Source organism: Anopheles moucheti, chromosome 2, assembly GCF_943734755.1.
Source record: "Anopheles moucheti chromosome 2, idAnoMoucSN_F20_07, whole genome shotgun sequence".
In the NCBI taxonomy this organism is placed as follows: Eukaryota; Metazoa; Arthropoda; class Insecta; order Diptera; family Culicidae; genus Anopheles; species Anopheles moucheti.
The window spans coordinates 89751858-89775189 of record NC_069140.1 but is presented as its reverse complement, the minus strand read 5'-3'; the positions used below and the strand labels follow the sequence as shown (position 1 = coordinate 89775189).

Below are 23332 nucleotides of genomic sequence, written 5' to 3'. Positions count from 1 at the left end.
TCCGAAATGAAAGTTTGTGAATTTCTTTATTTTAGTACATCAAAAGGTAAATTTGATAATTCTTTGCCGAATCTATTACCCTCGTCGTCGTCGGTTATGATTCATAAACACCCTAAAAGTATGCAATTCACACACTTTAAGGTTGTTGTAAAAGGTTTGATACATAAGACAGAAAGGCTAACACTTTATATAAATATTAATATTTTAGAATAAGAAAGCCGGCAAATGCGACGATTTCATGGTAACGCATCATTATAAAAAGGTTAAGCGTGGTTGAAATCGAACGAAACAGGCATTTGAGAATGCTATCGAAAGTGACTAATGACATTCAATTAATCATTAACCGAAAAACAACCGGCTTACCAGTGATTCTGCAACATGATAATACTTGCCCTTTTCCTACCAAAATTGTTAAAATATAAGTGAGAATGGTAAGCTAGGTGGCTCTACACTTTTTGCTATTACTCTATTACACTATCAGAAAAATTCCCGTTTCCGTTTCGATGGCACATTGTTTGGCTGACCAGCAGTTCCAGTAATATCCAGTAAGATCGAAGTATGGCTTAACTTTTGCATTGCTTCAAAATGAAAGAAAAACTTTCAATAAGAATCGAGATTTCACAGTTAGACGTCTTTAGTAGTAACAGGCTAGTAAACCAAATTAATCATTAGATGATTAAAATAAAATCTTTAACTTTTATACACAAGCAACTCGGAACTCCTGGATGGTTCGTAGCTAAATTCAATCATGTAATTCTATATCATAAAAGATTTATGTTCTAATGGACGGTGATTTAAGTATTGGCAAACATCTCATTTGACCCAGACGAACCATGTTCCACAAGCTGTAAAAAAACTAGTCAGATCCAGAGATATCAAAAAGCCCAAATTTAAAGTGAAAATTTCCCCCACATCCACTCGGGCAATGTCTGAAGAAATATTCAAAATGATCACCTCAACATTGTTGCCCGAAAGAACAAGAACGGTCTCATTTTTTATATGAAGAACAGCCCGGTAGTCTAGTGTTCTGTACAAGCAAAACATGTCTGATAAGAAATTTCATTAGCAATGGATAGATCATTTTTAGTGAAACATGAAGATGTCAGACACTTTTCCGACAGACATACGAAAAAATCGTTATAGTCAGAGTTACGCGACACTCGAGATAAGCGAATCCCAAAACATTGACAGTTCGTGTAATTTTGTATGTAGAATTGAATTTTTCTATTTGTCAAATTTCAAATTTTCCCAAAATTACGTTACATTCTTATACAAGAAACATTATTTTGGTGAAAATTTACTTTAGTCATCAAAAGAAAACCACGAAACAAATCGATAAATTGATCTCTGAATACTAAATATAAACGATATTGTCAAGAGAATTCAAGTTATGCGAATATTAGAGTTATGCGAATTGTTCTGCCACGCATTACTTATGTAACTCGGGAAAAGACCGTACCGTATAAAAGGCACTTTTCCGGGGAAAACTTCTCGTCTCAGGTTCCAAAAATTCCCTGATTAATGATTAATGATTAATGATTAATGCATAATTTCAGGCTTATTCTTTCAAGGCGCAGTCATCAATTGGGTTAGGTCAAGGCAATTATCACTCTTATATCGCAATGGTTCCTACACTGCCTGAACATTTATACAATGTTTCGAAATTCACAACCAAATTCCATGTATGTTCTCTGCGTGCTCTGAAGAAATAACATAAATAATGACTCAACATCAACTTAAAAAGGACAAGGTGAAATCCTTAAATCTTCCGTTTATTTACACCCTACTGACGGTTACGTAAATTGTTCCTAAAAAAAAGTACTCAAGATTACTGGCAATAATTAATCAAAATAAATCATCTTTAACGCCTTAAAATTGCAGGAATTATTGCTTATGGTTAACTATCCAACAGATGCATCCACATGTACACAACAGATCGCTTCTTCGCTTTTCATTTTTAAAAAATGTATATAACTGCAGCATCATTAATTTCATAACGAAAACCCGCAAAACGCCATATGACACATCCCGCGATGCGGCAAAACCCCGTTGGCTTTCATTTCAGCTCTCCTCCGTACAAAAGCGAACCACCGACGCAAAAAAACCTGCTTTGGTTGGAAAAGATGCACGATCGTCGATGTAAAATCCTCCTAATGACGATAAAGCGAAGAAGCATTGCCCGCTCAACAGCTGGGCCAGTTTCAGCTTACCCGTTGGGTTAAACTGTTGGACAATTGTTCAAAGGGTTACCTACCTATTGGGTACCGATAGTGCTGGCGATATATCCATTACGTAATAGACCCGAACCCAAAGATGGCACATACTCCGGGCGTCGAGCGACCGGTACCTGACCGACAAAACCCAAGACCCACTAAACGGACCACTTTGCGCTTGGGGTTCGCTGTTTCGGGAGAAAGTATTCCCTAACGTATGTTGGACGCGTAGTAACAACTTCATGTGCAATGTTAGGCAGCGCGGGGCCAAAGGGGATAGGGAAGGGTTTCGGAATTCGTTTGTCTCCCCATTCGGAAAAAGCAGCATTGAAGTTGAAGAAATGTCAACATTACACCGCTTGCCACTACGCGCACTGGGAAACGGCGTTTGAGAGCAAACACGTTTCGGATGATGGCAACTGGGACGCGCATCACAAAACCAGTCAATCCACGCTCACGCTGTATTGGGGATCGTCAAGCGCCTACTATGGTTTGTGATTAGTGACGGATCAAGTAGGCCTAAAACTGTCACAAAACAACCACTACAACAGGGTGAAGTATAAACAGGTGAGGTTCAACCAAAAAAAAATATGTTTAAATGGAAAACTAGATGTAGGCCCATCTCTGTTCATAATAAACAGAAGCTTAAAAGAGAAAATGAGCAAACAAATTAATTCAATTAACACCGGAATTTAAAAAAACAAAATAATCACACACGTGTTCCCTCGTCACGACAGCCGTGCGCCGTTCTTCCGGGCATATTTATCTCCTGTCTGCAGACGTCTACGATGCCCTACACGCGCGTGTTGTGGCGGCAAGACGATTAGAGACGGTTCAGCATGCTGCCCGGGCAAAAACCTGAAGAAGACCAACCTTAAACCACGGGCGTAATTCCCGTCGTACAGCTTCATGACGCAAAAAACAGACGCAAGTGCTCAAACGCACCTGAGACCCGGAAAAAGTCGTTGAGACGGCCGGTTTCGGGTTCGAGCTCTCACGAATCTCGGGCTGTGCTATCGCGACATGCGTCTTCTAATGCGTTTGCAATTGAAACGTAATCCGGCAGAGTGTGTGCCGGCTTCACGCAAGTGTGTCCCGCTCGGTGATCAGTCGATGATCTTGGATTTCTTCGAGCACGCACGCATGACTATTTTCTATCATTTTTTTTTTGTTGTTCGGACCGGCGATCCTTTTAGCTTGCGGTGAAGGCATGCACCATGTACACCATGGCAACGTGCGTGTACGGCGAGCATAGTTCCCCTCCAAGCGCAAAGCTGCGGTGGCGCTCGAACCGACACCGAAAAGAACCGCTTCGGATTGCGCACACTTTCGTTTTCGGTTCGCGCAAAACGATGCTGTCCGCCGTTCGGTTGGTTCGTGTGTCCGCGCAATCGAAGAAAGTGTTGCTGCCCAACTCACTTACCAGTCGCGTAACCCCAGTCCAGCTGAATGGAGGATCCGCACAGTGCGCGCAAAACGCAACGCAACCGCAGATCGCGATCTCGGAGGATCTTTGGGTGTTGATTGATGTTTGAGGGTGGAAAAAAAAGCAGTGGAAAAGTGAAACACCGATCGATAGCAGTGCGATGGTTTGTGTGTGAAAAAGCTAAGCCTGAACGCAGTGGGAACGTGTGCGAACGGTGATAACATTTAGTGAGCAGAAACTCCCATATTGGGCTGTTGGGTGTCTTTCGCAAAGTGTTATGTAAATAGTGATTGACCGTAGAACCGTAGCACGCCACAGTTACAATGGGATGGAGGTAGGTTTATGTGGGTTTTGTAAAATAAATGTTGAATATTAGTATACGATAAGAAGATATAAGACCCGAACGAAGATATTCGTCCAATATTGTTGTCTAAACAGAAAAATTAAAGCTATGCTAGGAGCCATACTCCTTGTGTATAGAAGTAGTAAATCCTTATCGAAGCGTAACATTGAAAGATGAAATTGAAATGGTGATAAGAGTTATTGATGTTCCAAACCATCAGAGGCTCGTTAAGGTCCTTATTTAATTATGGAGCTAAATTAGACGAAGTTTGGACAATTGTTACTGATGTAAAAAAACTATACGCAGATACTCAAACTACTGTGAAAACATTATTGCCACTTTACTTGTATAGAACCAGACGAGGTTCAATCAATCTGAAGACTTCTGAATTTGGAAAACCTGAAGACGTACACCAGAGAAGACTATCAAACTTCGAGTGTCGAACGGATAACGCATTGACAAAAATGATAAATTTTTGCATTAAACTCTTGAGACTACTACATCTGAATGTTCGCATATAATTAAGGCCCTCTTGTATTAAATTTTTTGCAACTAAACAATATTGGTAAAAGCTTACAAAACTGTAAAGAGTGTACTTTATCGCAAACATTACCTGAAGTTCGTGACTCTGCGTGACTCTCGTGATAACTCAAAAATAGTTCATTCTAGTTGGACGTTATTATGGTTAAATATTTCATCTACCTTTTTTCTAATTTGTTACAAAATCTTGCATACAATCACAGGAAGGCAATTCAAAATTTAAGAAAAAAGTTATTGATCATATTTTAACTTCAAGTATATCAAATCTATAGCGTCCGTAGAGTAGCACAGAATGTCATCAAAAGGGTCACGTGCAGACTCTTGGCTATTTGCATGTTGCATACCGTTACATGATGAAAGTTATATACTTTATCCTTCATGTGTTATTTGTACTATTCAAACAAATAGCTATCAATTTTCTATTGGATTTGTAGACCTTTCAGCCATATCAATTTTCAATAAAGCTTTCAAATCAGTATATGCAATATTAATAATATTTCATATGAACATTGAATAGATCTGGTTTTGATTTGTTTTGGTTCTTCGTAGAATGGGTAGCAAATTTATGCTTATAATGACGAGATTCTTATTAAAATAATCTTTACCTATTAGCTTTTGTTCCATGGGTGACAATTTCAAAATTAAACAAATTTGCTATTCTTTGAAACTGTTCTTATTCTGCAACAGTTTGCAGTAATTTTACGCTCTTATTATGTCGCTTCTTCGGCACAACAACCACAAGATGCCTAAAACAGCCTGCTTGACCGCATCTAATCCAACCTAAATCTAATCTAATGTCGCTTTTAACGACTGGTTTTTACCTTGAACGACTTATCACTTTCGATAATCCTTTTTCATATTTGTACACAATAAAACAAATTTTTTTATTGGTTTAAAGTATTCCATTGTAAAGGATTGAAATCTGGATATCGCTATTATCTTCAGGAATGTTATGAGTTCTCATTTTTAATTAATTTTAATTAAATATTTTTCAATATCTATTTTTAAACATCGTTCCAATCGTTATCTTGTTTTCCAATAGAATGAATAAAAACAACTAAAGGAAGCTTTAAGGCTTAAAGACTTAACGCTTTTATATAAGTTTTACAGTATTTACTTGACAATCAAAGAGAAATATTTATTACTTATCATCAGGAGAAAACCCATTTAAAGATTAAGACAGATTAAGAAAACAAAAAAGTCAATTGAATCGAGAATTGAGGTTGATAAATAAGAATTTTAAATAAAATTCTGCCGACGGAACAATGTTGCAAACACGTCATCATTCATTTCTCAATCGTTTTTTATTTTAAATGACTGTCCATCTTTCCTTATCTCCCATCGCAGATTGATTATACTTGGAATAGTAACGCTGGGATCCCTTTACACGTTACATCTGTTGGCACAGGACTTCATGAAACTATCGAAACCACTATTCATGAGCTCCGGGAAACGAGATCTTGGCCCATCGTTATCCTTCAATCGAACCGCTGCACTACTGGTAAGTGAAATTGGAAAACCATTCTTCCATCCAGGGATCCTTTTTGCCTCTTTTCTTCTAGCCAAAGCACCGCACAAGTGAAACACGCATTAACTATAATGGTTGCAATGTGGAAAAATGCCTTTGGTCATTTGACGTCTACTTAGATCGGAACGGAAAAAGCGAAAAAAGGAGCAATGCTTCAGGGAAAACCCATTTATTTAGTGCAATGCTTCACACTTTGCAATCCTTTTAAGGCTATCATCCCGGCGCGGATGCGAACTAATATTTTGCAACATAAGAACACGGATAGTTATCCAGTTAATGCACATTTCGAGGTGTGCGCGGTGTGTCCTGTTCACTCGCTTTCTTCCTCCCCTCCGGTCAAAAGGGAAATGTAGGTCCCGGGAAGAAATAATGGCTTACAAAACAGAGCCCGTGTAACCGCCATTAGGTTATTGTGTGTTATGTATTTTCCAATGGGAACTGAGCGCTTCGAAACGGAAAAGCAGCTGCGCCATACGCGCTCAAAAGTCAGCCATAATCGAATGTAAAGGGTGTGTGGGGTGTTTTTCCGAAGCAGATCCAGCCTTCGGACGGCTTGCCATGCGCGTGTCACGATTTCTGCTTCTTGGGAAAAAGTAGGAGGAGCGATGGATTGAATTTTCCATTTACATATGCCTACTGTGATAAGGATATGGGTGTAATTAAATATACATGGTAAAGGTAAAAAACAACGTCATCTTCACCATAAAAGTCTATCACCAAAAATACTGTTCTTAGACGTTATTTCATGTCAAAATGTTTTTACTTTCTACTCCCCACACAACTAGGAGTTTGAGGCAAAAATCAACTGGAACAAAATGCTCCAAACCGATCCGCTCAAGTGTGCATTTTCCCTCATCTGCCAACTGGCCGCCGGTGCCGAACTGCAGGATGAGCAAGCAAAGATAATTTATGACTTTATGGCGTACGTAAACTAGTTATAAGAGATGAAGTTGCCATTTTTTGTTGTTATTAACATCACTTCCATATCTTTTAGCTTCAGCGTTGAGAACAGCAAAACAATCCCTCGACCGCTGAAGGAATCCTTCGAGCATGGGTTGAAATACAACGATAACCTGAATTTGAAGGAAAACTACAAGAAATGCTACCGTCGCTATCCGCTTTGTTTGTATTCCGCCCGAACAATGCTAAGGTTTATGAGCCTGTTTGGCAACGAATGAGATTACTTAGCCATAGCCGGCGGTTAACTTAGTTCCGTAAAGTATGATGTAGCGATTAAACACGATTAATTAACTATATACAAGGAAAGGGCTATATTGTGTGGTATGTAGAATGCAGAGATAGCAAAGAGAAATCGAAACACTGACGAGAAATCTAATCAATTTGGTTAATAAAATAATAAGTAAAAATAAACTATTAATGCCGTATCTATATGTTGTTTCTTGAGTCTCCACCATATGCGACAAAACCCACCAGAACACACATTTTTCAACCCGCTAGGAAATATTCAGGATCTTTTTGCGCTTTTAGCGCTTTTAACACCACTGACCTCGTTACCTTTATTCATCAACGCCATATTTTGACATACTTGTTATCGCACATTATGCCTCCTGCGGGGTTAACCTTTTCAGCCGCTTTTGTTTTACACCAGCGTCAAAACACTTCCGAGACTACTCATCGTCTAACGCCGTACTTTGAGGAGGAACAAAAGTATCAGGTTACCTTCACGCATGTCCTTCGAATGGAATAAGAACGGTTCAAAGAACAACAGTGGAATGAACAACTAAAATGAAGTTCAATGTACCATTGTTGTACTGCCAGCTGTTAATAGTCCAGAATCAAGCTTTCAAAAATTATCCTGCTTTTTTTAAATACATCAAGTCCCGAGTGATGTGTGATGCGCATTGCCTAACCTGCAGGCGTAAATCTGCATGTCTATGTTCTTCCACCATATTCAAACAGATTCAGATTATCACATTTGATAATCAAGTTTAATTTCTAAGCAGGAATGGAAAATGCTTAATACAGGTTAAGTTATTCATTGCAATTGTAATTATCCCAAAAAACAAAAGACAACAAAATGAAAGAGTTTTAATGTATTGCGATCTCCTACATTCATCGAAATCTTTACCTAAATAAGCTTGTTTTTCAACACTTCAACACTCTGGTCAATAGCACTCAGTATTTAAAACGAAACTATCGGATTAAATCCCCAGTTTTAAGCTTGTCTAAAAATGTTTTATCGAGCAAATTTTAAAGACATTTGCGCAAGGAAGATGGATGAAACGGAAAGCATCCTTCATTTCACTCAAACTTTCCGTCGGCTGGTACGAAATTCCATACAAACCAGCTGTTTTCAGATTCCCGACACCAGGAAAGCATCCACGGAAGAGTTAGCAACTTGTACAGCAATTTTGCTCAAAAACCGCCGAAAGGTATGCAATGTTTAAACACTAACTTTTCCGTTGGTCGAGGAAAATTTCTTCGAAAACTACAAGTTTTCGAATGTAAAGTACCAGGAGAGCATCCACGGAAGAAGTAGCACCTAGCCGGCAATATTGCTCGAAAACCACCGAAAAACTGCTTCGAAAACTACCAGTTTCCGAATGCATAGTTCCAGGAGAGCATCCTCGGAAGAGGTAGCTCCTGGTACTGCGCCGTAAGGTATGCAATATTTATACACTAACTTTGCAACCAACTTGCAATGCGCCGTAAGGTATGCAATGTTTAAACACTAACTTTCCATACAAACCAGCTGTTTTGAGATTTCCGATACCAGGAGAGCATGTCTCTCAAGAGGTGACCCTCAAACACTCAGGCACTCAGTCACTCAGTCACTCAGTCACTCATGAGTGCCAGTCACTCATGAGTGCCGGTCACTCATGAGTGCCGGTCACTCATGAGTGCCGGTCACTCATGAGTGCCGGTCACTCATGAGTGCCAGTCACTCATGAGTGCCGGTCACTCATGAGTGACTGGCACTCATGAGTGACTGAGTGACTGAGTGCCTGAGTGTCTGAGGGTCACCTCTTGAGAGACATGCTCTCCTGGTATCGGAAATCTCAAAACAGCTGGTTTGTATGGAAAGTTAGTGTTTAAACATTGCATACCTTACGGCGCATTGCAAGTTGGTTGCAAAGTTAGTGTATAAACATTGCATACCTTACGGCGCAGTACCAGGAGTTACCTCTTCCGTGGATGCTCTCCTGATACTATGCATTCGGAAACTGGTAGTTTTCGAAGCAATTTTGCGGTGGTTTTCGAGCAATATTGCTGTACTAGGTGCTACCTCTTCCGTGGATGCTCTCCTGGTAGTATACATTCGAAAACTGGTGGTTTTCGAAGAAATTTTCCTCGACCAACGGGAAAGTTAGTGTTTAAACATTGCATACCTTTCGGCGGTTTCGAGCTAAATTGCTGTACTAGGTGCTCTTCCGTTGATGCTCTCCTGGTATCGGGAATCTGAAAACTGGTGGTTTGTATGGAATTTCGTACCAGCTTGATGGAAAGTTTGTAGCGCCGATGGACGGCTCTAGTAAAAATAATTCAAATAAAGACCATCTCCTGTATACACACCTTGTGTGACAGGAGCTGCCATTTGACCTGTCAGTAGCGAAGCACGCGCTACGTAAATTAAAATATACAAACAGGTACATTCAAACATGGGCGAACCAGAAGCAGGACTGAATTTTCACGAGCTAGAGCTAGACGATCGGCTGTTGCGGGTAAATATTATTAACACTACCGCAGCTATAAACCCTTTAAATGTTAATCATTCTACCCATCTGTTCAGGATATAGCTCGGTTGGGATGGATCTCTCCCACACTGGTGCAGGAGAAGGCCATACCGTTCCTGCTGGAAGGAAAAGATGTGCTAATACGTGCCCGTACCGGGTCAGGAAAGACGGCCGCATTTGCCATTCCAATCATACAGAACGTTCTGCGGTATAAAAGAGAGGCAGCGGTTCGTGAAACGTCCGTACTAGTGATGGCTCCCAGCCAGGACCTTTGCTACCAAATATCCAAAGTGTTTACCAACCTAACGTACTCGTGCGGGCCGGTCATACGGGTAGTAGATCTTTCATCGAAGGAAGAAAAAGCTACCCACCGTCATCTGCTTTCTGAGCGTCCGGATATTGTTGTATCGACGCCGGCTCGCTTACGTGCCGTGCTCGCGGACGGCACGCTGAACGTTCGTGAAAGTCTGCGCTGTGTGACGATCGATGAGGCCGATCTTATGTTTTCGTTTGGGTTTGAAAAGGATTTGAAGGAAGTGTTGAAACATTTCCCACCCGTCCATCAGTCGGTACTCTGTTCGGCTACGTTGGAAAATGATGTGATTGCGCTGAAGAAGATGATTCTTCACAACCCAGTAATACTGAAACTGGAGGAGCCTCATCTGGCGGTCGGCAGTCAGTTGTCGCACTATCAAATCGAAGCGGAAGAGATGGACAAGGCAGCGATACTGTACACCGTGCTGAAGTTGAAGCTGATTCAGGGGAAGTGCATTGTTTTCGTGAAATCAGTGGACCAATGTTACAGGTAAGCAAACCAGATGCCAATCAGCATCACTTCGAATCGAGCATTACTCTTGATGAAATCCTTTTCCAACTGGAGACCGCATTGAACGGGAAACGAGTTCAATTTCGTTACTATTCATTGGCAGTCGCATGAAAGCTGGTCTAATCTTCTCTCTGAAGCATATGTCGGAAAGAAAGCGATTCCATCGCAATGGCAATTTAGCTAATAGTAATAATTGTTTCTTTATTACAGATTAAAGCTATTCCTTGAACAGTTTGGCATTCGTTCGTGCATTTTGAATTCAGAACTGCCCATAAAAATCCGGTGCCACACAGTAAACCAATTCAATCAGGTAGGTAGGAATCAATTAGAAATGTTATGACAATCACTTTGTTATGTATCCAAAACAACTTTACTTCCACAGGGCATCTATGATACGATAATCGCTTCCGATGAACAAATGACGGACGACCCAAAGCTGGTCAAGAAGAAGAATGCTAAAAAACCTTCCACAAAGCAAATACTTCAGCAAACCGAATCAGAGTCCAGCGTTTCCCGCGGGATCGACTTCCAGTGCGTATCGTGTGTGGTGAACTTTGATTTTCCCTCCGATATCAACTCGTACATTCACCGTGCTGGTCGCACGGCACGCGGAAAGAACAATGGAAGCGTACTCTCGTTCGTCAGTGCCAATGAGATGGAAGTGAAGAAAAGGGTCGAAGAATTTCTTCAAACCTTGGCCGGTGATGCGGAATTTACAATGAAGTAAGTTTCCGGCTGGAAGATGCTATTCCTGCAAATCGTTACATCAGTCTTTCTCTTTGCAGGGATTTCAATTTCAATTTTGAAGAAGTGGAAGCATTCAGATACCGCGCCAAGGATGCATGGCGTGCAATTACAAAGCTTTCGATCAGAGAAGCTCGTGTGAAAGAGTTAAAAATGGAAATTTTTAATTCAGAAAAGCTTAAGGTAAATAAGACCGCAAGATAAAAGAGAAACCCAAGCGCCTTTTTAATGTGATTCTGTTTCAATGCTCTTTCGCAGTCGTTCTTCGAGGAAAATCCACGAGATTTGCAAACGCTGCGACACGACCGACAACTGCACACGGTTCAAGTACAAGAACACATGGGAGACGTACCGGAATATCTTGTCCCCGAGGCCCTGAAACCGATGGTTGACATTATGAACGCAAAACGGAAGAAGAAGCTGCTGGAGAGACATGCCCTGGCCAAGAAAAGGCAATCCAAGGCCGAAGACAATCCACTGCTGGTGGACGGGATCGATTACACGAAGAAGTCAAGAATGTAAACACTGTAATCCTGTTATACAACACCGTTCTGGTTTATTAAACAAATCTACTTGCTATGCCGAGCAATTTTGTGTAGTCTGCTCCTTTTGCCTGAGTTTTCTCCTTCAAGATGGTACGTAGGATGGTCGGAATGGGCACGTGGATGCGCGTCCCCAGCGGTGTACCATTGTCGTCGATGAGCACCAAATTGTTACTGTCGAACTTAGGAATTTTCGGCTTCTGAAACTGTTTACATCCCACCAGAATGCCCTTCTTTTTCTGGCCCTTGATCGCAACCAGCACCTTGTCGCCAATCCGACCGACGCTTTGTTTATTATAAACGTGTATACACTTCGGTGGTTTGCCCTCGGCCATCGCACGTTTGCCGATTTCACTGTTGTCGACTACGCGGAGTCGAGCTAATTTTCGAATTTCATTACACGCGGCTGTAGTGTGAATTGTACGTGCCAAGGTGGTGGATTGGTACAGAACACCGAACGAATTCCGCAGCATTTTGCAGAAGAAAATCAGGCCTTCCGCGCGAGGTTTTGCGTAACCGGCCAAAGAAACACTTTGTTTAGGTTCACTCGGTTGTCAACGCGAAGCACATGCTGCAAGGTGTGTACAGCGCAAGGTGCACGAATACAAACCGGCAAAATGTGTATGGTGAATGAAAATCAGTTTGGATCTTAGTAACAAATTAACATAATGCCGCAAAAATAGTTCCTATGTTGTTTTGCAAAGGAATTTTGAGCTCTTTTACATTTCGTCCATGCTGAATGTTGGTAACACCTCATTGAAGTATTATCGGTCAACCTTGTGTGTGCTGAAGCGCTGAATAGCACCGCGTTTGACGTTTCCGAACGCCATTTTTCGGGAATAAAAGCATGCAACCCGAGATCAATAGTGTGGCTGCAATTGTTTGCCGACTTTATTAAAGTTTCCGAAGGTTATCATTGTTAAATTAAGTTGTAAAAGCATACTTTACCATGTGCTGTAGTGCTTCGACAACTCGGTGTATTCTCTGTGCATGTAATTTCTTGTGATTGAGCTGCTTTGCAGGAAGCACCGTATCAAACAGTGTGGTGGAATAGCGAAGAAGAAAAGGAAGACATTTCGTTTTTCCCACGCTGTAGCGGAGGAAGTGGCTGTCGCGTAAACAGGGCTAGAAAACGAAAAAAGCCGGGTTGAAAACGTGCACAGGCTCGGGAAAGAATAATTTTCGCATAGCAATTACGTATTGTTATTGCTGGCAACATAAATAGAGTGCAATATGTCTAAGCGGCGTATTGAAGTGATGGACCCATTCATCAAGAGACGACGGTAAGTAGCCTTGCAGGGCACATTTTTCTGTTGCCGTAAATATGGCGTCAACAGTAGTTAAGCGGGTATATTACTCTATTTACTCTGTCTAATCGTGCTTGATTGATTGCAGCGAGGAGAAGGCTGCTGCAGAGGGTGCGGCCGGTGCAAGCTCATCCAAACTCGATTCCGGCAGCTCAACGTCCGGGGGTAGCAGTTCTGGATCAAAAGCGGGAGCGGTAGTAGGGGCGGCTGGCAATGAGTCGGGAGGAAAGAACCCGCTGAACGGAGTTGCCTACAGTCAGAATTATTACAATCTGTACAAAAAACGCATCACCTTGCCCGTGTTCGAGTACAAGACAGATTTCATGCGGCTGCTATCGGAGCATCAGTGTATCGTGCTGGTCGGCGAAACCGGATCCGGCAAAACAACCCAAATACCTCAGTGGTGTGTGGAGTACGCACTGCAGACGAGCTCGAAGGGAGTCGCGTGTACCCAGCCCCGTCGAGTAGCTGCCATGTCGGTGGCTCAGCGTGTATCGGAGGAAATGGACGTCGTGCTGGGGCAGGAGGTGGGGTACAGCATTCGTTTCGAGGACTGCTCCAGTCCCCGTACGCTGCTGAAGTACATGACGGACGGTATGTTGTTGCGGGAGGGCATGAGTGATCCGATGCTGGAAGCGTACCAAGTCATACTGCTCGACGAAGCTCACGAACGGACGTTGGCGACGGATTTGTTGATGGGCGTGCTGAAGGAAGTGATTCGGCAGCGCAAGGATTTGAAGCTGGTCGTGATGTCGGCTACACTGGACGCGGGAAAGTTCCAGCAGTATTTCGACAATGCGCCGCTGATGAACGTACCTGGTCGTACGCATCCGGTAGAGATTTTCTACACCCCGGAACCGGAACGTGACTATCTGGAAGCAGCCATCCGTACCGTCATTCAAATTCACATGTGCGAAGAGATCGAGGGTGACATCTTGATGTTCCTAACCGGACAGGAAGAGATTGAAGAAGCTTGCAAACGTGTTAAGCGCGAAATTGACAATCTGGGACCGGATGTGGGTGAGCTTAAGTGTATTCCGCTGTACTCTACGCTGCCACCACAAATGCAGCAGAAAATTTTCGAACCAGCACCACCGAAACGTCAGAATGGTGCCATCGGGCGGAAGGTCGTTATATCGACGAACATTGCGGAAACTTCGCTTACCATCGATGGCGTTGTGTTTGTGATTGATCCGGGCTTCAGCAAACAGAAGGTATACAATCCGCGCATTCGCGTTGAGAGCCTGCTCGTTTCGCCCATCAGTAAAGCGTCGGCTCAGCAACGTGCCGGTCGTGCCGGTCGTACACGGCCCGGCAAATGTTTCCGCCTGTACACGGAGAAGGCCTACAAAACGGAGATGCAGGATAATACATATCCGGAAATTTTGCGTTCTAATTTGGGTAAGCAGCGAAATACCTTTGCCTGTAATGTTGTGCTAATCTCATGCAAATAATTTGGTAATCTCTTCTTAGGTACGGTGGTGTTGCAGTTGAAGAAGCTGGGAATTGATGATTTGGTCCACTTTGATTTTATGGACCCGCCTGCACCGGAAACGTTGATGCGTGCGCTAGAGCTGCTGAACTATTTGGCCGCCCTGGATGACGATGGCAATCTGACAGATCTTGGTGCGGTGATGGCAGAATTTCCGCTCGATCCACAGCTTGCGAAAATGTTGATCGCAAGCTGTCAGCACAACTGCTCCAATGAGATCTTGTCCATCACGGCAATGTTGTCAGGTATGGGACACGATTGACAAAATAATGGGAATCAAATAACACACTTATTCCTTCGTTTTTTTTTTCTCCGCAGTTCCACAGTGTTTCGTGCGACCGAACGAAATGAAAAAAGCTGCCGATGATGCTAAGATGCGTTTTGCACACGTTGATGGTGACCATCTGACGCTGTTGAATGTATACCATGCTTTTAAGCAAAGTAAGTGTGCTAGTTATAGTAGAACGGGAATTAGTGTTAGGCCATTAGAACGATTAGAAAAAAGGTTATCTATATCGGGCTTGTTCGAGCTTTATCGTGCAGCGGGCTCGTTTCAGCTCCATCGCTGATGATCACGCTCATTAAAGCTGAGCTGAGTTACCCAATATTACCTTGGACCTGTATATACTAACGAAATCCACTTCTGTTTTATATTTTTAGACAACGAAGATCAGGGATGGTGTTATGATAACTTCATCAACTATCGTTCGTTAAAATCGGCCGATAATGTACGACAACAGCTAGCCCGTATCATGGATCGCTTCCAGCTGCAACGGACGAGTACGGACTTTACATCGCGGGAATACTATTTTAACATTCGCAAAGCATTGGTGCAGGGCTTCTTCATGCAGGTACTTGTCCCGTTTGATCATTACCTTTCAAATGCAGCTGATTGTTTCGTTGTTCTTTTCTCTTCCAAAGGTTGCTCATTTGGAACGTACCAAGCATTATCAGACGATAAAGGATAACCAAGTGGTACAGCTGCATCCGTCCACTTGTCTCGACCACAAACCGGAATGGGTGATTTACAATGAGTTTGTGCTCACGACGAAAAACTACATCAGAACTGTTACTGATGTTAAGCGTAAGTTTTCCAATGATGTTTCTTTGCTTGTGCAGCATAATGGCGGATCTACAAAACCTACCTACTTACTAACGTATTATTTTCTTTCCTTTCAGCCGAATGGTTGCTGCAGATTGCACCACAGTACTACGATATGAATAATTTCCCACTGTGCGAGGCAAAGCGTCAGTTGGAGCTGATACTGGCCCGCATGGACTCGAAACAGTTCCAGCAAGGGTTTTAAAAGCATGCCCTTTTGCACTTATACCTAAAACATCCTAGGTAAGGTTGCGCATCCATGTGTGAGTTTTTTGGAGAAAGTATAATCTGCTTTTAAGTTTATTCCTGTTTTTTGGTCGACCGCCTACAATCCACTCCCCATACACAACATTTACACTTAACCAGACGAAATGGCGGCTCATTGGTTACGTTTCCTATGTGGGAAATATATGGCTGGTAAAAATAAATCGCTATAGATACGTAAACCTGCAAAAGCCCCGGACTCGTTCCCAGAATCGTGAAGAAAGAATGATAAGTTTAGGCAACTTAAACAAACATTTAATTACGTTGGATTGTGTATTTGAAACACACGCTAGATTTGTTTTTATTGTGGAATTATACGCGCGTCTTTTCAACGAACGACATTAAATCGATAACCATTTCCCATACGACTTCAGTGCCATTCCTGCTCCTTGTACGTGTCGTCCATTGATCTCCATCAACCCTTCGTTACACCAACAAGTGCGGGACGTATGCAGCGGTCATGCAGCTTGTATCCGATTTTGCTGACCACCACGACTGTATTGGGTTCCACATTCGCCACTTCCTGTTGGAACAATGCTTCGTGCAGATTGGGATTGAACTTTTCATTCATCGGATTCACCGATTCCAGTCCGTGCCGTTTAAACACACTGTTGAGCTGTTGCCGCGTCATTGAAAGTCCCTCGAAAAGATTCTTCAAATGGGGATTCTTATCTGAAATCTAAACGAACCAGGGGGTAGAGTTGTATATATGAGTGTGGTGCAATTTTAATCAACTTGTGACATAAGTGACCGCATACCTCATCCTTGGGGACAGCTTCCGTTGCATGGCCCAAAATATCTGCCACCTCCAGTAGGTCTTTGCAGAAACCTTGAATGCCAAATAGTTTTGCATCGTCGATTTGTTTCGTTAACCGCCGGCGAATGTTTTCACTCTCCGCCAAAGCACGTTTGTATTTATCCTGTATCGAAGCAAGTATCGCTTAGTAATTGAAGTGTATCCATATCTTTGTGGTCTTTTAATTTTCGCACAAACAGAACGCGCTACTTACATCGTATGTTTTAAGTTTCTCTGTTAGTTCGGCGTTCTCTTTACGCATCTCTTCCATTTCATGTGTAAGCTTCTTTTCATTCTCGGTCTGTTCCTCGACACGTGCTGTATCTTTCTCGGTACTGAAGGCTCGAGTTTGAATCCCATGAGCAGGATAATGGGAATGAATCGACCAAGAATATTGAATGTGCGACGGGTGTGTTACACTCATCGTTTGCATGTGGCTGGTGGAAGAAAAGCGTAATTAATACGATGCGCATTGATCGGCCTATTGCCCCGTGCGGTGCCCGAGTTACATCATCTCATTTCACCGGGTTGCCGTAAAGCGTGTAATCGCTTACCGTGTCGCTGAGATGTTGCTGGAAGATAAGACTAATCGGTCCAGTTGCCGGATCAAACTTAGTGCAGTTTTAGAACGATACATCTTGGACTGGGCGAGATCAAATGCGCCAAAAACTCGATTGTTTCACACCAAAATAACACAACAATATGCACGTATCGTTGCCGTATTTTTTATCTGCTAAATGTCACTCGCTGCTTGTTTGACAGATTCCAACTAACGTCATGTATGAGGGACATCTGCATTTGGGAATTTTTTAGCAAAAAATGCTTATAAATTATTTCATTAGCAACATGGCAGTGTTCGTACACACAAAACACTTTCCGGTAAAACAGGACCAAAAAACGTGTTGCATAACGTTTTTGTAGATTCTCCCGGAATGGTCCAGCTGGTTTCCCACTATCCACCCCTCCAATCATTTGACATTTCACTTCCGACCAACGTTTATATTCTTTTTTCGCCTTAACTATTGCTTGCCGGAGAAAGAAACGAAACTTTCTTTTTCCTTGCCTTTTCCGTTTCTGTTGTAATTTTGAACGGGAATTGGCCCATTTTGGGCCCAACCAGCGGCCCAACAGCAGGATTGTTGGGCCCCTAGAGGGTGTGTGAAGGGAAGGAGGCAAGGGACGTGCGGGTGCCACCACAGCTGTTTTTGGATGCGGAGTTTTCCAAGATCGCGTTCCGTAGTGTAGGCACACGTTGATAAGTCTCGTACGATAAATAGGATCCCCCGCAACAACGACTCAGTCAGGATGAGTTTCAGTATCGGTGGAACGGGCACCAGCTGCCTGGCAGCGCTTGGTGAGATGGAACAAATAATTTGCCAGCTGGAACGCGGCACACTGATCCAGAAGTTTTATCCCCGCAAGCGGCCGGAAAAGAAAACGCTAATGCTGCGCCGCGAAACACGGCAGGTTGGTCAGGGGCAGGAGACATGATGGGAATGCACCAGCAACCATATGGTAGGTTGATGGATCGGAATAAAAAATTTCATGATTCCCGTTTGCTTTGCAGATCATATGGTCCTCGGTACAGACGAACGGGCGCAGCAACTACGAAGGATCGCTGGAATTGCGTGAGGTGAAGGAGATGCGCCCCGGCAAAAAGTCGAAAGACTTTGAAAAGTGGCCCGAGGAGGCGAAGAAAAGCGAACCACGCAAATGTTTCGTCATCCTGCATGGGAACGATTTTAAACTGCGAACCGTATCGATCGTGGGTACGTACGCGGCAATCCGTTAGAAGTGTCCCCTTACCTAACTAGCTTTCTTCGCGTCTTTTGTAGCGTTTTCCGAAAAAGAAGCCGACATGTGGATGAAAGGACTGAAGTATCTGATCTCAGACACTCTTACCTCACCGTACTGGTTGCAGATTGAGCGCTGGCTTCGGCGGGAATTTTACCTGATGGAAGCAAACGGCACCGCCAGCCTGAAGGATATTCGTTCCTTTCTGCCCAAGATAAACTGTAAAATATCCACCGCCAAGCTGAATGAAGTCTTCCACGAGGTGGATACCCGGCGCCGGAACGAGCTAGGGTTTGATGATTTTACCCGTCTGTATCAGCGCTTGATACTGCCGCCGAATGCGCTGCCGGAGTATTTCGACGGCGTTCGCATGACCACGTACAGCCAGAACGGCCAAACGGTCACGCTGCAGGAGTTTAGAAAGTTCCTCACCAAAGAGCAACAAGACGACGAAAGCAACGGGGGACACAGTGAGGAAACTGTGGCGAAATTTATCAACGATTACATACAAGACCCGGCACGTGACGTGAGCGAACCTTATCTGCGTTTGCACGAGGTAAGACAGTGGCCGATATGGCTAGCGATTCCGCCGCTAATGCTCGACGTTTCATTTCAGTTTATCGACTTTTTATTCTCCCGCCAAAACGAAATCTGGGACAAGCGGTGCGATACGGTGTATCAGGACATGAGCAAACCGCTTTCCCACTACTGGATCTCGTCGTCACACAACACCTACCTGACGGGGGATCAATTTTCTAGCGAGTCATCGGTGGAAGCATACGCCCGTGCGTTGCGTATGGGATGCCGTTGTATTGAGCTGGATTGCTGGGACGGTCCGGACAATATGCCGCTAATATTTCACGGCCACACGTTTACAACGCGCATCAAGTTTATGGATGTAATACGAACGATTAAGGAACACGCGTTCATCACCTCCGACTATCCGCTGATACTATCGATCGAGCAGAACTGCTCCCTGACACAGCAACGTCGGATGGCACAGGCGATGCAGGAGGTGTTTGGCGAGATGCTGCTGACACAACCGATCGACAAAGCGGAAACACAGCTACCGTCTCCGCAGCAGCTGAAGCGCAAAATAATCCTGAAGCACAAAAAGCTGCCCGAAAACGGTATGCTTGTGGTGGACGAGGCGGGCAAAGAATCGGCCATACTGATGCGTGCCAATGATGAGAGCGAGCTGGATATACGGAATACCGTCAAGAATGGTATACTGTATCTGGAGGACCCGGTCGACAAGGGTTGGAATGCTCACTTTTTCGTGCTGACCCAACACAAGCTCTTCTACACGGATAGTCAACGGTAAGGAAGTAACGATGATGTGATCTACTGATAAGAAAAACAACTTTTATTAGTGAGCTAGCTTAGAGTGAACGAGTCGAACGAATTCATTTCACAAGCCTTTCACAAAAGTATAATTCAAAACACTAAATTTATTCATTCCTTAGTGATTGCAGAGAAATTAATTGATTTGAACATACGGCCCACCTCACTCACACGCTGAGCAATCACTCAGGAACGTGGGTGTGTGAGATAAAACAAAATCGTTGAAAATGGGTGCAACTCGCTACGTTTTAAGAATAATATATTGATTTCATTCATTTCCTTGTTCCACATTTCCAGCCCGGATCGCGACAGTGACTGTAGGGATGATGATCGCGAAGAGAATGGGTTTGTCAACCGTCAGTCACGGGACGGTGCAGTGCTGTCGAACGATGAGCTACACTTTGGCGAGAATTGGTTCCACGGGAAGCTGTCCGGTGGTCGGGAGGAGGCTGAAAAACTGTTGCAACAATTTTCACACCTCGGCGATGGTACGTTCCTGGTGCGGGAGAGTGTCACATTCGTCGGGGACTACTGTCTATCCTTCTGGCGCCAGGGTAAACCGAACCACTGTCGCATCAAGCTCAAGCAGGACAAAGGTGTCACCAAGTACTACCTGATGGAGAACGTACTGTTCGAAAGTTTGTACAGCTTGATCATGTACTACCGGCAGAATGCGCTCCGAAGTGCGGTAAGTATCGAACGTGGTTGTATACAGCTTCTACGGCACGGCATTCAAAACCTGTATACTTTTTGTTGTAGGAATTTTACATCACACTGAAGGAACCGGTTCCGCAGCCGAACAAGCACGAAACGAAGGAATGGTACCATCATACAACCACACGCGAACAGTCAGAAATCGTGCTCAATCAGATACCACAGGACGGTGCCTTTCTGGTGCGGCCCAGTGAGAAAGGACCGAAAGCATTTGTCATTTCGTTCCGGTAAGCGCTTTTCAGTTTGAAGTTGGCTTCTTCTGAGCTTATACTAGAATCGAATTGCTTTTTTTTCAGGGCGCACGGTAAATTTAAGCATTGCCGCATACGCGTAGAAGGACGCCTGTATGAAACGGGCGGCATGGAGTTTGAAAGTTTGGTAGATTTGGTAAATTTCTATTCCAAACATCCCCTGTACCGGAAAGTTACGCTTACGTATCCTATCCCGCGCGAAATGATACGCCGTATCAATACGATGGATGTAAGTAATTTGCGGGCCTTTACCCATTTTTTGGGATTTAAATGTAACCGTTTTGTTTTTCACAGGTTCCAGAAGAAAGTGGTGCGTACGGTTATATGGACCCAGCTACGGTCACCAATGAGAATGTAACAGTGAAGGCACTGTACGACTATAAGGCACAGCGCGACGATGAGCTGTCTTTTTGCAAGCACGCCATCATCACGAACGTAGCGAAGAAGGGCAATGACTGGTGGTTGGGTGATTACGGTGGCAAACGGCAACACTACTTCCCGGCCAACTACGTGCAGGAACTTAGCGCAATGGACGATGGAACGTTGGTAGATGAAAGTGCCAACGAACCCCTCATGTTGGGTAGTTTGCAGAAAGGTATAGGATAGGAATGGTTCGATTCGCTTCAGAGTATCATTTTACATCGAGGTTTGCCTTTTATATACCCCTGTTCCGGTAGGTTCGCTGGACGTCCACGGTGCGGTAGTGGAGATGGCCCACAGCAACCACCCGGACATTGAGCGGATACTGCGCATTCAAAATCCAACCATGCAGAACGTGTTCGAGGTCGGTGTACAGACGAAAGAGCTGGCGTACGATTGGATGTGTGCCATTAAGGAGGCGGCGCAAAATGCAAGCGCCATGGAAAACGAACGCCGCAAGATGGAGCGCAATTCGCGCGTTGCCAAGGAAATGTCCGATCTCATCATCTACTGTCGAAGCGTACCGTTCAAACATCATCCCGCGTCGTGGGTGTTTTACGAAATGTCCAGCTTTCCCGAAACGAAGGCAGAGAAATATTTCCTACAGCCGGAAACACGGGCCCTGTTTGTACGGTACCATCGGCACCATCTGAGCCGGGTCTATCCGAAAGGGCAACGGTTGGATTCTTCCAACTACCATCCGACGGCACTGTGGAACTGTGGTTCGCAGATGATTGCGCTAAACTTTCAAACGCCGGACAAACCGATGCAGTTAAATCAGGCCAAGTTTCGCGACAATGGTGGATGTGGCTATTTGCTGAAGCCGGAGTTTATGTTCCGGGATGAGTTTGATCCGACCGACCCGAACACACTGGTGGGGGTGAACGAAGTGATCGTGAACGTGCGCATCATTGGTGGACGTAATTTGTGCAAAGTAAGCCGTAACATTACCAGCCCACTGGTGGAGGTGGAAATATTGGGCGCATCGTTTGACGGTGGCATCAAGCATCGTACCAGAGCCATTGGTAATGTTTTTCTTGGTTTGCGTTGTTTTTTTGTGAAATCTACTTAACATTATCGATCTTTCTCTCTTTAACTCTTCAGCGGATAATGGGTTGAACCCGATATGGAACGAAATTTGCGAATTTCGGATAGCGAATCCGCACTTCGCAATGATCCGCTTCGAGGTGCAGGACGAGGACATGTTCGGAGAGCCCAACTTTATCGGACAAGCCGTATTTCCGCTCGGTGCCATCCGCACCGGCTATCGTAGTGTGGTACTGCGCAACAAGTACAGTGAGGAGCTGGAGTTGGCCACCCTGCTGGTACACACCAGCATTCGGCCGTTCCGGCCAAATTTGAGCTTTTTAATGTAAAAGTGTTAGTGAACTGCCACATCGATCAGCAGATCGAACAACGGGCTCGTTCGATGGTTAAATTTCCGATTTACGATCGTTCATTAATGCAAAACCGTGCAGAGGGACGTCGCGGTGTAACGTGACCCTCTCTGCCTGTCTCTCTCTTTCTTTTTGTCGCCCCAGAAAGTGTCTTATGCGCGTAGGATGTTAATTATATTAATCCAACGTAACAGTATTGAACGAACATCGGATCAAAGGAAACACATGTGTTGTGTGTACAATGCGCGAAACGCGTAACAATCTAATGTGCCTCTACTATTATATTATATGTATCAATATACAATGAAACACACACACACACACATTTATGAACATTATCATAAAATGAACATTATCACGATCATAAAATGTTCGTATGGTAAACAATAAACACGCGAGGAACAAATGTGGAAACACAAAACGGGTACTTGCGCACATCGGCAAATGGCAGAAGAGCATCTTTCTTCTTATCGTGTTTTGCTACACCCCGAATGTGCACAAGGGTTAACTACACAAATGCACGCGGCACAGTAACGGTGACGGATGCAAAACCAGTGAGTTTAGGCAAAGGTGAGGTCAGACCCCCGGGAAAGG

The 23332-nt window shown here is 43.9% G+C and overlaps 6 protein-coding genes across 6 annotated transcripts; 4 read left to right on the top strand and 2 right to left on the bottom strand.

Annotated features, from left to right (window-relative positions):
• The first annotated feature begins 3962 nt into the window (after positions 1-3962).
• LOC128298483 (uncharacterized) lies at positions 3963-7228 on the top strand. Its single transcript, XM_053034232.1, has 4 exons — positions 3963-3973; positions 5870-6023; positions 6836-6972; positions 7045-7228. The coding sequence occupies exons 1-4, from the start codon at positions 3963-3965 to the stop codon at positions 7226-7228; spliced, it is 486 nt and encodes a 161-aa protein (XP_052890192.1).
• Positions 7229-9641: 2413 nt separating this feature from the next.
• On the top strand, positions 9642-11896 carry LOC128309948 (probable ATP-dependent RNA helicase DDX56). Its single transcript, XM_053046461.1, has 6 exons — positions 9642-9733; positions 9802-10550; positions 10782-10881; positions 10954-11294; positions 11357-11498; positions 11574-11896. Exons 1-6 carry the CDS (start codon positions 9671-9673, stop codon positions 11835-11837), a joined length of 1659 nt encoding a protein of 552 aa, XP_052902421.1. The 5' UTR covers positions 9642-9670; the 3' UTR covers positions 11838-11896.
• On the bottom strand, positions 11828-12405 carry LOC128309949 (39S ribosomal protein L14, mitochondrial). Its single transcript, XM_053046462.1, has one exon. The coding sequence runs from the start codon at positions 12328-12330 to the stop codon at positions 11875-11877; it is 456 nt and encodes a 151-aa protein (XP_052902422.1). The 5' UTR covers positions 12331-12405; the 3' UTR covers positions 11828-11874.
• A 294-nt stretch (positions 12406-12699) lies between these two features.
• LOC128309778 (putative pre-mRNA-splicing factor ATP-dependent RNA helicase PRP1) lies at positions 12700-16291 on the top strand. Its single transcript, XM_053046246.1, has 7 exons — positions 12700-13140; positions 13253-14565; positions 14638-14901; positions 14975-15097; positions 15317-15507; positions 15578-15740; positions 15836-16291. The coding sequence occupies exons 1-7, from the start codon at positions 13091-13093 to the stop codon at positions 15961-15963; spliced, it is 2232 nt and encodes a 743-aa protein (XP_052902206.1). The 5' UTR covers positions 12700-13090; the 3' UTR covers positions 15964-16291.
• Positions 16291-17542, bottom strand: LOC128309779 (grpE protein homolog, mitochondrial). The gene is made up of 4 exons (XM_053046247.1): positions 17373-17542; positions 17033-17255; positions 16781-16942; positions 16291-16701 (listed from the first exon to the last, which is right to left on the bottom strand). The coding sequence occupies exons 1-4, from the start codon at positions 17453-17455 to the stop codon at positions 16438-16440; spliced, it is 732 nt and encodes a 243-aa protein (XP_052902207.1). The 5' UTR covers positions 17456-17542; the 3' UTR covers positions 16291-16437.
• A 443-nt stretch (positions 17543-17985) lies between these two features.
• On the top strand, positions 17986-23077 carry LOC128303280 (1-phosphatidylinositol 4,5-bisphosphate phosphodiesterase gamma-1). Its single transcript, XM_053040184.1, has 10 exons — positions 17986-18285; positions 18386-18587; positions 18654-19168; positions 19229-19932; positions 20254-20644; positions 20716-20897; positions 20967-21150; positions 21216-21516; positions 21599-22366; positions 22446-23077. Exons 1-10 carry the CDS (start codon positions 18124-18126, stop codon positions 22715-22717), a joined length of 3681 nt encoding a protein of 1226 aa, XP_052896144.1. The 5' UTR covers positions 17986-18123; the 3' UTR covers positions 22718-23077.
• Positions 23078-23332: the final 255 nt, after the last annotated feature.

Bases quoted from the DNA above. Each gene is read 5' to 3' on its own strand.
- LOC128309778 (XM_053046246.1), top strand. From the start codon at position 13,091: ATGTCTAAGCGGCGTATTGAAGTGATGGACCCATTCATCAAGAGACGA. The intron at 14,566-14,637 runs GTAAGCAGCGAA...ATCTCTTCTTAG, and splicing joins AATTTTGCGTTCTAATTTGG to GTACGGTGGTGTTGCAGTTG. The intron at 14,902-14,974 runs GTATGGGACACG...TTTTCTCCGCAG, and splicing joins CATCACGGCAATGTTGTCAG to TTCCACAGTGTTTCGTGCGA.
- LOC128303280 (XM_053040184.1), top strand. From the start codon at position 18,124: ATGAGTTTCAGTATCGGTGGAACGGGCACCAGCTGCCTGGCAGCGCTT. The intron at 19,933-20,253 runs GTAAGGAAGTAA...CCACATTTCCAG, and splicing joins TTCTACACGGATAGTCAACG to CCCGGATCGCGACAGTGACT. The intron at 21,151-21,215 runs GTAAGTAATTTG...TGTTTTTCACAG, and splicing joins GCCGTATCAATACGATGGAT to GTTCCAGAAGAAAGTGGTGC.
- LOC128309779 (XM_053046247.1), bottom strand. From the start codon at position 17,455: ATGTATCGTTCTAAAACTGCACTAAGTTTGATCCGGCAACTGGACCGA. The intron at 17,256-17,372 runs GTAAGCGATTAC...TTCTTCCACCAG, and splicing joins AGCAACATCTCAGCGACACG to CCACATGCAAACGATGAGTG. The intron at 16,702-16,780 runs GTATGCGGTCAC...TGGTTCGTTTAG, and splicing joins AAGCTGTCCCCAAGGATGAG to ATTTCAGATAAGAATCCCCA.
- LOC128298483 (XM_053034232.1), top strand. The intron at 6,024-6,835 runs GTAAGTGAAATT...CCACACAACTAG, and splicing joins ATCGAACCGCTGCACTACTG to GAGTTTGAGGCAAAAATCAA. The intron at 6,973-7,044 runs GTACGTAAACTA...CATATCTTTTAG, and splicing joins ATAATTTATGACTTTATGGC to CTTCAGCGTTGAGAACAGCA.
- LOC128309949 (XM_053046462.1), bottom strand. From the start codon at position 12,330: ATGCTGCGGAATTCGTTCGGTGTTCTGTACCAATCCACCACCTTGGCA.
- LOC128309948 (XM_053046461.1), top strand. From the start codon at position 9,671: ATGGGCGAACCAGAAGCAGGACTGAATTTTCACGAGCTAGAGCTAGAC. The intron at 11,295-11,356 runs GTAAGTTTCCGG...TTCTCTTTGCAG, and splicing joins GATGCGGAATTTACAATGAA to GGATTTCAATTTCAATTTTG. The intron at 11,499-11,573 runs GTAAATAAGACC...GCTCTTTCGCAG, and splicing joins TTAATTCAGAAAAGCTTAAG to TCGTTCTTCGAGGAAAATCC.